This window comes from Polypterus senegalus, chromosome 4 (genome assembly GCF_016835505.1).
Source record: "Polypterus senegalus isolate Bchr_013 chromosome 4, ASM1683550v1, whole genome shotgun sequence".
Taxonomy (NCBI): Eukaryota; Metazoa; Chordata; class Cladistia; order Polypteriformes; family Polypteridae; genus Polypterus; species Polypterus senegalus.
In genome coordinates, this window is record NC_053157.1 from 218033337 (window position 1) to 218049619 (window position 16283).

At 39.3% G+C, this 16283-nt stretch overlaps 2 gene segments (V, D, J or C); both read left to right on the plus strand.

The window, feature by feature from the left end:
• The first annotated feature begins 8003 nt into the window (after positions 1-8003).
• LOC120527982 lies at positions 8004-8702 on the plus strand. The segment is given in 2 exon segments: positions 8004-8061; positions 8192-8702. Coding segments are annotated over 2 exon segments (354 nt in total).
• A 6300-nt stretch (positions 8703-15002) lies between these two features.
• LOC120527984 lies at positions 15003-16003 on the plus strand. The segment is given in 2 exon segments: positions 15003-15233; positions 15375-16003. Coding segments are annotated over 2 exon segments (354 nt in total).
• Positions 16004-16283: the final 280 nt, after the last annotated feature.

The following is a 16283-nucleotide window of genomic DNA, read 5'->3' on the forward strand; positions in this document are numbered from 1 at the left end:
TATTAAAAATTAATACTGTAAAGTCTTGTGTATAATGCACACAATTTTTACTCAGTTTAGTTTGCTGAAAATGAGGGTGCACATTATACACGAGACATAATTGTAAAGAAATAATTTCTCACAAAAATGAATCTAAAGCGTTGTTTGCTGTGTGCAGTGTGCTGTCGTTATGTGTTAGTTGCCTCTGGCTGCTGCGTTCGTAGTTGCACGTGGGTATGGTGAGCAGCTGTCAGGCTGTTTTCTGAAAGGTACACATAGCAATCATTTTGTACTTAAACATACATACAATATCTGTTATTGGTTGTATGGCCACCCTTGCTGAGCGTTCGCTAAATCTGGTCAAATCTGCAGTGGCGGCGAAGGTTTTAGTGCGATGCAATCTGGTTTGTACCTCTTATCATTGTATGCGGCAGTTCTTCCAGGTGAACATTGCCGTAGGCGCATCAACTACTGATCAGCAATTACTGGTACCTCACTTTCATTTCCAGATTACTTGCACCAAATTCGGAGTCCGATATGTCAGTGTCCAAGTCAAAATAATAAAATATACGCAGAATGTCATCCACTGAGTATTTTTCTTTGCACTTTCGCGCATTGATACCAAGTAGGGAATTTGTATTTGGAAGCTGTCACTGTGAATTCTCAATATGAAGTCCAAAGAGATGTCCATGGAAGTAAAAACAGGCAATCATTCGCCAGATAAAACAAAACAAACCTATCGAGAGATAGCAGAAACACCAGGGGCTTCATACATAATGCTGTGCATAGAATTCACACTATAACATGGCATATGGGAAAAAGCGGAAATGTGTGTATGCACAAAAAAATCCAGATGCATAAATGTATGCGTACACCAACTTCCACTTTCTTCCGCTACATAAATCCCAGACATCATGAAAAGTAACGCACATGCCCGCACCTGCCGCCACTCCTCAACTCCTCCCAGAATTACGCACATGCAAATCAGTATAAATAGCCCTTAAGCTCAGCATTCTGTGAAAAGACAATGGCAAAAGCACGGGGGAAAATAGAATAATTTCAGCAAATACCAGGTGGAGGCAAGGAAAAAGTACAATTTGTTGGTTTAAACAGTGGTATAAACAACAAAAGGAAGTCGATCGAGTGACATAGAGCGTCAGAGAAACTTTAAAGTTCAAGTTCAAGTCTCTTATGAATGAGTGAATGTGTTTCTTTATCCCAAACGGAATTGAATTATGCAGGCTAATACAGTTTTTCTCAATTGGTAAAACACTAAACATCATTCTCTGAACCAAATTTTCGATGGCCTGAACTCATTTTTCGAATCAAACCTTAAGACTTAGACACAATTTGCAAAACTCATCCGTTCTTTTATACTAAACTTTAAACATATTCCCAGTCACTAAACACATTCCACACTGTGATACACTTGGGTTGCAAATTTGTAAACACTGGCAGCAAAATGTGAACTCAAAATTGAACATGCATGTTTCTAATGACCAATTAGGCAGGGTAAAAGTCAGTCCATGGTGCACAGGTGGCACATGTGCATCCATTTACAATGGAGAGAAACATACAGAGGCAGAGAGGGAAAAGTTTGTGTGAGAGGTGATGGACAAGGTGGAAGGGGATATGGAAGACCAAGAACAATCATTACTGATGAAATTTGGGCAACTGTTGTACACCATGTCCTTGTTCATGGGATGACAATGAGGGAAGCTGGACAAAGAGTCCAACCTAATTTGAGCAGGTTCTCTGTGGCCTTCATCATCAGGACATTCAGAGAAGAGAACAGGTAATTGTTCCTTGCTGTGCAACATTTGACATACAGTATACTATACTGTAAGTACTGTAAGGTTCTTTACAATACTGTTTCTACTGGCTGTTTACATTTGTAAGTGCATTGTCACCGCTGTAGAACTGAAGCATGATCAAATGAGGGTGGAAGGACTACTCTTTTCTCCCAACAACAAGAAGCACTCATTGTTGACATAGTGCTTCAAAATATTGCTATCCGAAAATTGTGAAATTGTGAAATCCAGCAGAGAGTGATTGAAGACAATGTCAACTCTGATGGAATCAACAGTGTGTCTCTCTCAACTATTGACCGTGTCCTCCAACGCAACAGACTTAGCATGAAACAAGTGTACATAGTAACCTTTGAGCACAACTCTGCAAGAGTCAAAGATCTAAGATATTAGTATGTCCAAGTGAGTGTAACCTACACACACTTTCAGCATTGATACTTCCAGTCCAATTCTATGCTCAGAGGCCTACTGTTACTGTAGGCTAGTAGTTGCAGTTGCTACCTTTACAGTACTGTTAACTATATTGTAATGTATGTAAATCTGGAGTGCATATACTGCAGAGGTCTGCCTTTTTGTATCACTTACTGTACTAAGCTACTTATCTACTTCTATAGCAAGTGTTTCCACTGGAGTCTATGGAAAGGTCCCATGAATACATCTTTATAGATGATGCACGGTTCAATCTGGTGAAAAGGAAATGGAGAGGCAGGAACATAACTGGTCAATGTGACACTGTGAAAGTCCCTGGCTGGCGTGGTGGCAATGTCACCCTTTGTGCAGCCATAAGTAACTGGGAAGTTCTCCATCGTCATGCAAACTAGGGGAGATAAACCACCAAACATCTCCTTACATTTCTGGGTGGTCTACAGGATATTATGGCTATGCATGAGCAGCTGGTTCAGCAAGCAGTGCATCCTGTATATGTATGTCATAGTTTGGGACAATGTGAGCTTTCACTGTCCTGTCCTGATACATGAGTGGTTCACTAACAACCAGTGCTTCATAAAGGCCTTCCTTCCAACGTATAGTCCCTTCCTGAATCCAATAGAGGAGTTCTTCTCTGCATGGCAGTGGAAGGTCTATGACCGACTGCCCTACAACAGGGAAACTTTATTGGAGGCAATGGAACATGCTTCTGGGGTTCTAACCATGGAGTCTTGTCAAGGCTGGTTTTCCTCCCATTGCCTGGCAAGGGAAAATATTGCCTGTGACGTGGATGAAGTCCTCTGGCCGGACCCCACACAAAGACATGATGTTGGAAAATGAATCTCAGTGACAGAGATTGTGCAGTAATGTGCTTGTCATTTAGTTTTTTTTTTTTCTATTTTTTGTTATAAAAGTGCTGAATGTAGATATCACTTTGCGTATGAGCATTTTTTGCTAAATCCATTTACGATAAACATTCTCTGTTACCTACATGCCCCGGATGCTGTGTCCTACATTATTTTCTGTAGTGTCTAATGAATGCTCTGTGGTGAATATATTTATATTTGCTGTGTGTATGATCTGAACACTTTGCTTGGTTTTGAACACAGGGTCACTGGCTTGAGGTGATAGTTTGGTTGATACAAGAAAAATGGTGTGCTTGTCAGGAAGTGTTTTCATGCCTTAATTCAAAAGGCATCTGTATGTCATTAAGTATTTAAATAAAGATCTCTAGTTTAAAAAAAATAGACTCATCTCTTGTCATGTGTAGACTTTTTTGATACGTCATCAGAAATGTATTGTGTGAGAGAACACAGACTTTGCCAATTATGATGACAGTCTCCTGCTCTGTGAATTATTTGAGTGTAGTTACAGTATATATTACAGTATTGCACAGCACTATATAATGTAGAACAAGCTATATTTATGGCCTCCTTTTTTGTTTACTCTAGCAATGTGTTTCAGAGTAGTCATTTACTGTAGCGTGTCATCTTTTGTAGAGAACATTTCAAACAGAAGCAAAACACACTCCACATGAGCTCATCTTTGTTGATGAGGCCGGCTTCAGCCTCAATAAAAGGGGGAGGAGGGTGAAACATACCTGGCCAATATGCCATTGTGAATGTCGCTGACCAGAGGGGTGGAGTGGGTAACAACATGAGCTGCCATCAGCCATCAAGGGGTCCTTCACTGACATGCCATTCTTAGTTCATATGACACCATGATTCCACTGGCTTTCCAAGATGGCCACAGAGGAGATCATGTATACCAACTTGACCAGAGAGAGCCTGCACAACCAGAACAACCATGCTATACTGTAATTTGGGACATTGCAAGCGTCCACCGGATTGCACTGGTGTGTGACCAACAACCCCACAATCAGCAAAATCCTTCAGCTTGCATAGTCTGCCTTCCTAAACCGTACAGAGGAAGTTTTTTTTCAGTATGGCGGTGGAAGGTCTACGACTGAGACTCCTACATTCGTGTTCACCTCCTCCAGGCCATGAAGGAAGCATGGTTGGACATCACAGTTGAGGCTTGCCAGGGATGAATAAAGCATGCAAGGGTGTTTTTCCCCTGCTGCCTTGCCTGGGCTCATATTGCATGTGATGTCGATGAGATTCTCTGTCCTGACACCGACCAGAAATGGGATGTTGCGGCTGAGTAGAATTTTCTTTTTCTTTCCAATTCTTCATGTCTTGTGTTGTACAATAAAGGATAACTATTTAATAACATTTCTACATTTGTTGTTTTCATAGTGTTCATTATTTAAAAAGGTAGATGGTGGGGTACCATAAGTAACATTATTGATTACAGTAACAGGTTTTAACAGTAGTGTTTTGAATTCATCTCAGCATGGTGTAAGGCTGTATTGTACTGTATGTGTTTTTGAGGACTTTTGCGTGACATCTGAAGGCAAACTTTGGTTTTGATATAAGATTACATGGTCTTGAGTAGAAAGTTTGGTTTTGACCTGGAAATCCGAAGTTTAGGGAGTTGAGTGTGCAGTTATGAAATTGTGTTTAGAGTTTTGGAAAATGGAGATAAGATTCTAGAAATGTGCCTAAGCAATTGAGAAAAAACTGTAAAAACTGGAGTTATGTGTTCCTAATTTCTGGTTCTTGTTATAATTTTTGCAGCAGCATTTTGAATTCACAGAAAGCCGTATATACAGTAGAACAATTTGAACAGCCAGTGAACACCGCATTTCTGTAGTCAATCTTACTAGAAATACATGCATGAATCAATTTCATAGTAATAATAATAATAATAATCCATCCATCCATCCATTTTCTAACCCGCTGAATCCGAATAGGGTCATGGGGGTCTGCTGGAGCCAATCCCAGTCAACACAGGGCACAAGGCAGGAACCAATCCTGGGCAGGGTGCCAACCCACCGCAGGACACACACAAACACACCCACACACCAAACACACACTAGGGCCAATTTAGAATCGCCAGTCCACCTAACCTGCATGTCTTTGGATTGTGGGAGGAAACCGGAGCGCCCAGAGGAAACCCACGCAGATACGGGGAGATCATGCAAACTCCACGCAGGGAGGACCCGGGAAGTGAACACGGGTCTCCTAACTGTGAGGCAGCAGCGCTACCACTGCGCCACCGTGCCCCCCAATAATAATAATAAGACATTTTATTTATATAGCACCTTTCCTATGTATCCTGCATATTTAGAAAATGCCTCAATTTTTCAACATTTTTAACATGGAAAAAACTTGTTTTGGATAGTTTTGTAATGAGTGCTTTAAACAACATGAAAGTGTAAAAGATAACACCTAGATCACTTCTGTGTATAAACGACAGAGCACTGAGAGTACATTTCTCTTTGTACTGGAATCAATTTAATAAATAAGAACAAAACCATGGAAGGGGTGGGCCAGTGAGCCAAATGTCAGTTTCCAGCCTGTGTAGTAAAACAGAATGGTCAATGGTGTCAAACGCTGTGCTTAAATCTAACAACATAATTACGGTGGGGTTTCCTTCATCAGAGAATATCAGAATGTCATTTACAACATGTATCAGTGCTGTTTCTGTACTATGACCGGTGCAGAAGCCAAATAAATCGTGATGTGTAAAGTAAGCCTGAAGCTGATTGGTGAATACCAAGGGTAAATTTGAAATGTATCTGCACCATGCAATAATAAGATAGTGATAATGCTAAGAATGGGAGCCACCAGGACATCCATTGCACTTTTTTACTAGTTTTGTTGCACTGGATCTAAGAAATGATAAGTACATTTCATTTTAGAAATTAAAGTTAAGATTCCTGTTCAGTTCACAAGATTAAAATTTCTAAAGTGGTACGTGCAAGGTGAGACAGGGTTTGCCTACCGTAAGGTTTGCATTGTGATGCTGAGATCTGGGATCTTATATTTTCGATTTTCTCATTGGAGAAGTTTATAAAGTCTATATTGCTAATGTCTGTTGGTATGTTACCCTGTAGTTCTGAAGTCCAATTTGTTAGATTAGCAACTGTTCTAAACAGTACATGAGAATTATTACTGTTGTCATCAATGAGTTTGGAATAGTTGTCCGAAGCGTGCTTTAAAGAGAGCTTATTTATATTTCTTAACTCTCTCAAAACCTCAGAAGAAGAAACAAAAATGAACATTCAATTCATCTGTCACTGCTCCACTACACGGTTGATTTGTTTATCTGATTAGACATCTCTCACTGAGGTCTTTCAGCACTTTGTTTTAGTCATTGGACACCGTGTGCTTCGGTGTAAAGTGAATGTGCGTCCTTATCTGCCTCTCTTTCATATACAGTTCATTCTGATCTGAATTAACGTAATCTACTCAAACGTTATTAGATTTGAAACCTATCCCTGCTGCATAAATACATCTTAAATGTGATGCTGAGTGCACTCATTTGATATCCCGACCAGTTGACTTTAATGTGACCTAGTTTTACGTTTTGAAAAGAAATCGTAGTATTGACAAAGAACACACAGGCAGTGAAGAAATATACAGATTTCACATACTGTTGATGCCAGTTGAACCCAAGTCCCAGAAGCAGTGTGGCAGGAATGTTATCTTCTGTGCCACTTTGACACCTTCCTGGTGCTCATATTAAACAAACCTAACACACTGAGATATATTTGATCATAGAAAAGCTGAATTTAACAGTAAATTGTTTTTCACCATTACAATATGTGTAATGTATATGAGGTGATGGATCATTTGAAATGCCTAATTCAAATACAACAAACAAACATTTTCCGACTAATATTAAACAATTCAATGTCATAATGTTTATATGTCCAGCCAATAACATACACAGTCAGTGATGAAAAGTCACCAGCAAACACAATGATTGTGCATGATGCATAAATAACAACAACCTCAAACCAAGAAAATTAAATTGTTCCAGAACTTTGAATGGATTTAAGACCCTGCTACAGGTCTTGTACAAACAACAATGATGACAGAAAACTTCACGGGACTGTTCACAACATGTCACCCATCTTTATTGCTTCATCAGGGTGATGAGATCCACCAAAATGTGACAACTCAAATCTATAGCTGACTTCTTTTATATTTTTAGTGGATCTTGGACTTTGCTTTTAATGTTTTTTTAGATAAATTTACATACCATGCTCTGGGCTGTAAAATATACCAAAATTTCCTTAAATATTCATTATTACTTAAGAGATTAGCTGCTTGTTGTCCATGTGCACTGTCTGTCCCCTGCACTTTACCTATTCATCCATTTCTCAATCCCTCTATCCTTTACCTGATTTCAAAGACCTGAAATCTGCTCCCAAAAGCATTGAGAACAAAGCAGAGACCAGTCGTGAGAAAGATGTTAGTCTATCACTGATTCAATTTTTTTCTCCCATTGGCCAGTTTAAACTTACAAGTTAACACAACTGGAAAGGAGAAGGAAACCAGTGTGCTCTATAGAAATCTGTAAGAAAACAAGAAGAAAGTAAAGGCACACAGACAAGGGCCAGCCTAGGAAAATAACTTGAGGCAGCACACTCACCTCTACCCCAACTAGAGGCCTAAACCTTCAGAGTTTGCTTTTCATTTTCTGTGAAAACAAACAAAGTTTTAAGGCTTTTCAGCTGAAATGAAATTTCAATTTGTAGTAAATATATTGGTCAACTGAGCACATTCATCAGATTTCACCAAAGCTTTTCCTCTCTTGTCTGTCTGCAGATGCAGTGCGGTGGTCAGTTTGCATAAAGACGCCCCCCTTAGTGACGCCCGTCTCAGTTCAGCACTCTGACTACATTTATAATTTCGTAAATGAGATGCGCCTTCAGAATCTACAGCCACCATGACTCCACTGCTGCTGCTTTCTGTCTGCATAGCTTTCATTCAGGGTAACTGACTTTCTATCTTAAGTGAAATAAAAACAAGGAATTGAACATTTTCAGTTTAGATTTTACAGTTACAAACATATTATTGTATTCTTGACTTGTCTGACTTTATCTCTGATTTTTTTCCCTGCAGATTCAAGATGTCAGATTTCTTTAACTCAACCATCAGCACCAAAGTCAGTTTCTCCTGGAGGGAGCGTCACCTTCAGCTGTACCACTGGAAGTAATGTGTATGGTAACATGGCCTGGTACCAGCAGAGACCTGGAGAAACTCCTAAACCCCGGATCTATGCTGCAAGCACTCGCTACGGTGACACCCCGAGTCGCTTCACTGGCAGCGGGTCAGGAACTTCATACAGTTTGACTATCAGTGGAGTCCAGCCTGAAGACGCCGGTCACTACTACTGTCAGCAGCATGCTAGCTTCCCTCTCACACAGTGATTGAGACTCGTACAAAAACCTCACTGAGCTGCTGTCATGTCTGCAGGTGCGAAACTGAAGCACTGAGATGAGACTTAAAGCAGAAACCAATGAGCTGAAACAACTGAATGTGAGGTGACAGTAAAACCAAAGAGGAACAAACTAACTGAAAAATTAGAATGAAAGAAACATAACAGAGCAAAGAAAATCTACCTTACATTATTCCACTTTTCCATTACTTTTATTTGACGTGACCAACTGAATAAAGAATCAGGTCCAAATGGTTGGCCTAGTGTCACTTGTGCTGCCTGCACTCCTCATGTAACAACTTGGATGTCAGGTAAGTCTGACCAAGTAGGACAGCTGTGTTTGAAACCTTCAGGCACTAATACAAGAAAATAAAAATCTAAATTAGAATTTTTTTTTACAAAGGTATTTTTTAAATGTTGTTTATTGTATAGAGTTAAAAGAAACAGTATATTTCAATGAACATTTTAAACAAAAATTGAATGTGGGTGCAAAGCTAGTTAACAGTTATACTTGGATCATTATAAGAAATAATGAGATGTCATTTAACCCTTAAAGCCCAACTTTTTTAGGTCAAGTCAAGCAAAGTTTACTGTCATGTTTTAATGATACGATTCAGCCGGTGAGGACGGACTCCACTGTGCACCGGTAGAAGTCACTGAGGACAGATGGAGAAATGAAAACTGCACTCAGAAATCTGGCAAAGTAGAGGCACTGCTCATCCTTACTGACAGGAGACAAATTGTTCTGTCTACTTCAGTTCAGTATTTATAGATATTTAAAGCTGTTTGTCATTTTTACAGCATCATCTCAGATGTACATGTTACTTTGGTTCGTCTCTCTTGTTTCCTCAAGTCTCTAACCAGCTCCTTAGTTTTGCCGACATTAAGGGTAAGATTATTGCCCTGGCACCACTGAGTCAGCAGGACACCTTTTCTCTGTATGGCGTAAGAGAGGTGAACACTGAGTACAAATGGGGGCTCAGCACACTACCCAGTGGAGTGTCCGTGTTGAGGGTCAGCATGGATGGTGTGATCCTGCCAATTTGAAAATGCTGAAGTCTGTTAACAACAATTTGTTTCCTCACTTTCATAAATCAATTAATGAGAATTGCGTATGCTATGTGCTTATTTGTTTACAATGAAACTTTATTAATAATGTTAAAACTTAAACTTACCATATAATATTCACAGTCAAAGTACTTACTTCGATTTATTCTTCTCAAGCATAACAGACAGAAATGAAACAACTTTATTAATGAGGTAATCAGGCAATGACACACAAAAACAGATTTTTATACAATTACATTTAATCAGGAGTGCAATATAAATAAGTAAAAAAGGCAAACAGATTAAAGGTTATCATTTTAAAATGAACACATTTAAACCTTATTACTGCTGCCTCGCAGTTTCAGTTCCATAGACTGTCAAAGACCATGTGACATTCCATGGATTAATTTTCCGTTTATTTATTACATTCATCCTTAAGCCTGCTTAATCTCATTTCATCCTCATTTTGAAGCACAACTAAACCAGATGAGGGTCTCGGGTGGGCTGGAGAAGACCTCTGCAACACTGAAAAAAGGCAAAAAATCATTGAGGACAAGCAACTAGTCCATCATTGGGAGTGAATCACACAACCTTATGTTAAAATAGCAGCATAAACGGGATGCGCCATCAGATGGTGCTGTTCAGAACTAACAAGATCACAATACAATATCAGGGATTAATAATTAAACGGAACAGTAAAGACAACACAGCAAATTTATAACAAATGAAGCACTGGCCAATACTAGCAATGTCATTAACTTACAGTATAGAGCAAAGGTCAAAACCTTAGGAATAAAAGCTATAACTGAATGAATGGTCAAACCTCAAAATCCAAAAAATACTATATTTACAGTAGTTATGTAGTCCCAGATGTACACAAGAAATTTGAATTCCAATAAAACTACAGGCAGACAACATTTGATTCTTTACTGTTTGCTGCAAGAGAGTCAAACAGCCCAAAGTCATCAGCGATGGAAGCCTCCTGTCATACTGGAGTCCCCTCAGCAGGGATGTTTTCATATTTAAAGTTGTCATGAGCTCAATACTGTACTCCATGAGGAAAGGTCATTGTAGAGGGTACAATTGGATTCCATCAAAAAATGATAACAAATGAATCCTTTAGGAATAGTTTAACATGTTTTTAATTCACAGGCCCTGCAATAAACTGATCCAATGTCCAGGTTTGTTTTGTGATAGAAGACCAGGGTCCTTTCCCAACCGGGAGGCCAATATACAGGAAGGACTTGGGGAGCAAAGGTGCATAGGACACTGCCTCCCCCGGAGCAATAAATGGCAGCCCACCTGGGTTGCAGCGGCACTCCAGATTCCCGCAGGTCTCCATGGGAACTGGAGTTTGGCACAGCCTAGTTGGATACCATGGGGGCTGCCAGAGGAAGTTGAAGAGCCCTACTTTGGGTTTCCACCACACCTGATGTTGAATGTTGAAGAGTCACCTGAAATGCTCCCAGGTGCAGCATCAAAGGAGTCGCCTTAGTTCACTCAGGGAGCCAGAGACAGGTGGAAGTGAGAAGAAGCTTGCCAAGGAAGAGTGGAGGTAGAAGGAGAAAGAGAAAAGGAGAGACGAAAAAAAAGTCATTGTGTGTTGTATATTTTGCTGTGCTCACTGGAACTGTGCTGAGGTAGTGGGGATGAAAGGAAGGCATTTCCCACACTTAAATAAAGCATCTGTTGTGCTGGCCTTTTGTGCCTTGTGTCTGTTGTGTCGGGTGTGTGGAGAGCTGGTGTGCCCCTTACTGGCCACAGTTTCCTACCCTGAGTCTAGTGCTACTTGGACATTATGGTATGTTATATTACTTTATGTCGGGTTAGATTATGGAGATTTTTTACTTGCATAATTGTGAAATGTTAACCAAGCAGTGTTCCATGACTTAGAGAGAAGAGCAGCCAACAGCCAAAATCCATGAAGAGCTTAAGTCTTATCTTGTGTACTTTATGCTTGACAAAGTGCATGAGGTCTGAATGAAATCTGATTGCACTTTTATGCACTGATATCACAGAGGATCTTTAAGTTGGTCTTCCAACAACCCTATCAAGACAGCAATGGTGACAAAGAGATGCACCAGACTGTGTATGGCATGTCATCCAATTCTGTTGCTTGGTCAGTAGGACAAGATCCATCAACATTAATACTTATTTTTGATCACTGGCACTGCTTAAAATGTTCAGTCATTTTTTTCTTATATGTTTCTTCATTTTTTAAATGTTATTTTTCAAATGTGCTTTAACCAACATTTTTAATATCAATACTTATCACTTGAGGGATTTGCTTCCAGTTGCCTTTATAAATTCCATTTGTACTAAATGGAAAAAAATGGTTTGCCCATTGATCTATTTTCTCATACTTCTCTTTCTTCTTCTTATTCTGTTGCATGATTATGAATGCCTGCTTTCCAAAGCATTGGGCACAACGCTAGAATCATCACTGGTAGGGTAAACAGTCCATGGTTTGGGTCTTTGTAGATCTTGTAGAGGTGCACTTACTATTGTATACCACTTCAGGTAGGACTGATGATCCTGAGGTGTCAATCCACTCATAACTCTTTTCTTATTTTTTGAAGAGCTCTATTAAGAGTAGCTTGAAAAAAAAAAAGTTACAAGTATGTCACTAAGTTAAGTGACTCTTGCAAAAATGCAACATCTACTTTTTTATATGAGAGATAATTGAGGATACTCTTCCTCTTAATATTTAGACACAGGCCCCAAACATTCCATGAAGCTACAGAAGGATTAGTTACCAGAAAAGCATGACAGAAATAAAAAGATAAGGCTGAAAAAAGAAACATAATATGGGAGAAAACCAGCACACTGCACAAACCTGGGGAAACACAGGCCATGAAAAAAATGACATGGCTTACTTCACAGAACACTCTGGAGCAAGAAGATCATAGAAAGCCAAAACAGAAGATAACCCTGGAATATCCATTCCTTGCCTTCCCTATCATTCTCAGTGGGCAAGAATGCACACAAAGAAACAAAAAAGGAAATGAGTGCAATAACAAAAGTGCTAAATAATTTAGCTCAAAACCCTTGAATGCAGAAAGTGAAGTTATCATCTTCCTTTATTAGCCCTTCTAATAAACAGATTCATTGCCTTTTTTCGTGGGGTGTCACTATCGAGTAGTCTGGAAAAAACTTACAAACAACCCTTGTGGGTTATCTTGGGATGTTTACAGGCCTCATGCAGCGAGCGCTGTCTAATTACTTATCTTAAGAACTGATCGATCATGTAGGAACGTACCAAGAAGACTCTATGGGCTGTTTCAATTTCAAAAGTAGTGCCAATTAAAGCTGGGATCCTCTTTGGGCAAACCTTCAATAAATAAAGTAATTATATTGTAATTCTCTGTGTTTAAAGTCATTCCTACAATTTATAAATTCTTGTGGCTTCCACATTCTTCTTGATGCATTAAATGTAACAATCTCTTTGCAAAATGCTCCAATTTTGTTGCCTTGATGAGAGAAGGTAGAGAGAACACAGCTTAGCTCCTTTTTGACTTGAGATTGATCTGATTTAGTGCTGAAGATATCCGCTTACACTTCTGTAAAATTATGTTGTTTAGAGTCATTCAGTTAGTTTGAATGCTCCATAAGGAGATCCTTCATTATCTCCTAGTATGAAGAACTGGACTCAATGGCATCTAAGGGAGGCTGTGAGTACTTTGTTGGTGATTCAAAGACTTCTGAATGACTTCTTTGTGCCAAATGGAACATTTTGCACTTTGGTCTTGTAAGTAATTTCTTCCATTTCAATAATGAAGTAGTTCCCTTTGACAATTGAAATGAAGGATGGTTTGAAATGAACAGAGTGGTCAGAGCAGAAGTACTGCAATGCCATCACAGACAACATCAAACAGGCCTTCATGTTTAGGTTTGCATAGGTTTTGGCTTTACAGTTTTTTGTTGTTTTTTCATTTGTGATGTCACTGTTACTGGGTTGATTTTTTTTATCCTTGATTATACCCTAATGTGTATTATTACACCAAGTGGGGGCAGGGCTAGGTGGCACAGAGATGTCATTCTCCTGGGCACCAGATTGGTCATGGACACCCCATGTGGACAGATGTCTTCCACAAATAAAGAAACAATCTTCTCATGTCAAAGATCTGACAGAGCTCCACTAGATTGGTGACTTATCAAATTAAACATCTCTTAATGACAATGAATGTATTTCAGCACTATGCCTTAATCATTGTATACCATGTATTTCAGTGAAATATCACAGAGTGTGTCCTTAATCAGCATCCCTTTCACCTATTCTTGTCTGAACTGACTTAATCGAGCATAAGGTTGCAATAATTCGGCCTATCAAAGCAGCACAGCACACAAGATATAAATACATCTTGAATGGGGCACTGGGGGCACTTAGTGGCACCCTACCAGCTGACTTAAATACCGCCAAATGGTCTACTTTGAAAATCTTTAGGTTATGAAAGGAAGGTTTACTGTTGGTAAAGAAAACACAGGTCTCAAGAGTAACGTGATCTGCTGATCAATCTGATTCAAACACACAGAAAAAACATTGCCATATTAATATTTAACTAATAAATGTCTCAGTGTTTATATGTAAAGTCAATAACACACACAGTCATTTAAAAGTGACCAGCAAACACACTGTCTGTGGATTATAAATAAATGACTAAAGCTCATGCCAAGAATATAAAATTTATTCCAGAAATTTAAGTGGACCTGAGACCCTCCAACAGAATTTTGTAATTAATGACAGTCACAGAGAGCTCCATTGCACTAGTCGCAGTATATCACCCATTTCTGTTGTTTCATCAGACAGATGAGATCCACCAAACTTAACTCTTCCTGTGTCATGTCTGACCTCTAACTGGACTCTTCTAAACCAATACTGTAGTTATTCTCTGACTTTGCTTTGAACTGTTGTGAGGTTTTATTATATTAAATATATTTGTTGTCAAGTGCTTCTGCAGGCTTTGAAATATAGCTCTATGTTTGTAGTTATTATCTATCATTTAAGAAATGTGTTTGTTTTTTTTTGTCCTTTTGTATCCTCTGCACTTTGTCTATCAATCCACTTCTCTGTTCATCTGTCTGTTGTTTGTTTTCAAGGAGCTGAAATCTGCTTCCCAATGCAATACATTAAAGAGGGGACCAGCCTGTATCAGGATGCCAGCCCATCACACATTCCCTTTTACATCAATCAAACAGTTTGAGCCAACTTGGGAGCAAACCACGGAGAAAGTAAAAACTTCACAGAGATAGCCTGGGAATGAAACTCGAGTCCTTCAAACCGTGAAGCAGCACAACTCACGCCTGGGCCACCTAGAAAACTAAAAGCATGCAGAGTTTATTTTTAATTTTCATTGAAAACTATCAAGGTTGTGGACTTGGAGCTGAACCTTAGTGTCATCCCTCAGTGTCAGTTTATAATAAATATGCAGCCCAACACAGGCAACTGAGCAGATCAGTCATTTTGAGATCACTTTTCAGTTTTGCCACACAAATCTCCACCTCTCTTGTCTGTCTGCAGGTGCAGTGTGGTGGTCAGTTTGCATAAAGACGCCCCCTTTGTGACGCCCGTCTCAGCACTCTGACTGCATTTATAATTTCCTGAATGAGACGCACTGACAGAATCTCCAGCCACCATGACTGCACTTGTGCTACTGTCTGTCTTCATAGTCTTCATTCAAGGTAACTGAGTTTCTGTATTAAGTGAATTTAAATACAAAAAGTTAGAAATTTGAAGTCTACTTTTTCTAATTACAGGTTTATGATTATCAATTTTATGTTCTTGATTTATCTGATAATATCTATGATGTTTTTTTTCTGTAGACTCAAGATGTCAGATTTCTGTGACTCAACCAACAGCACCAAAGTCAGTTTCTCCTGGAGGGAGCGTCACCTTCAGCTGTACCACTGGGAGTGATGTGAGTAGCTATATTAACTGGTACCAGCAGAGACCTGGACAATCCCCTAAACTCCTGATCTATGCTGCAAGCACTCGCTACGGTGACACCCCAAGTCGCTTCACTGGCAGCGGGTCAGGAACTTCATACAGTTTGACTATCAGTGGAGTCCAACCTGAAGACGCCGGTCACTACTACTGTCAGGAGAGGTACAGCTTACCACACAGTGATTGAGACTCGTACAAAAACCTCACTGAGCTGCTGTCAAGTCTGCAGGTGTGAAACTGAAACACTGAAATGAAACTTAAAGCAGAAACCAATGAACTGAAACAAAAGGATGTGAGATGACAGTAAAACCAAAGAGGAACAAACTAACTGAAAAATTAAAATGAAAGGAAAAAAAATAGCAGAGCAGAGGAAATCTAACTTACTGAAATACAAGATTCCACGTTTTGGATTAATTTTGTTTAGTGTGACCAACTGAATAAGCAATTATCTTATTATCAGCACATTTTTTTTAATACTGTTTATTTAATAAAGTTAAAAGGATCAGAATATTTGATATATCATTTAACATAAATTAAGTGAAGATGCAAAGTTAGTTAACAATAATACTCACATACAGCTTCCATAGTAAAAAAAACTCCAGCCTCACCCACTTTATGGAGTTAAAGCCAACTGCAGCACAAACTAATAGATAAAACACCTACTGTAGGACTGGTGCCCCTGCATTGCGCCCATTTCTTACTGGGATAGACTCCAGCTTCCCTGTGGCTCTGTTCAGGGTAAGTGGGATTGTAAAGGGATGGATAGATGGACACATTGTTCAAAAACA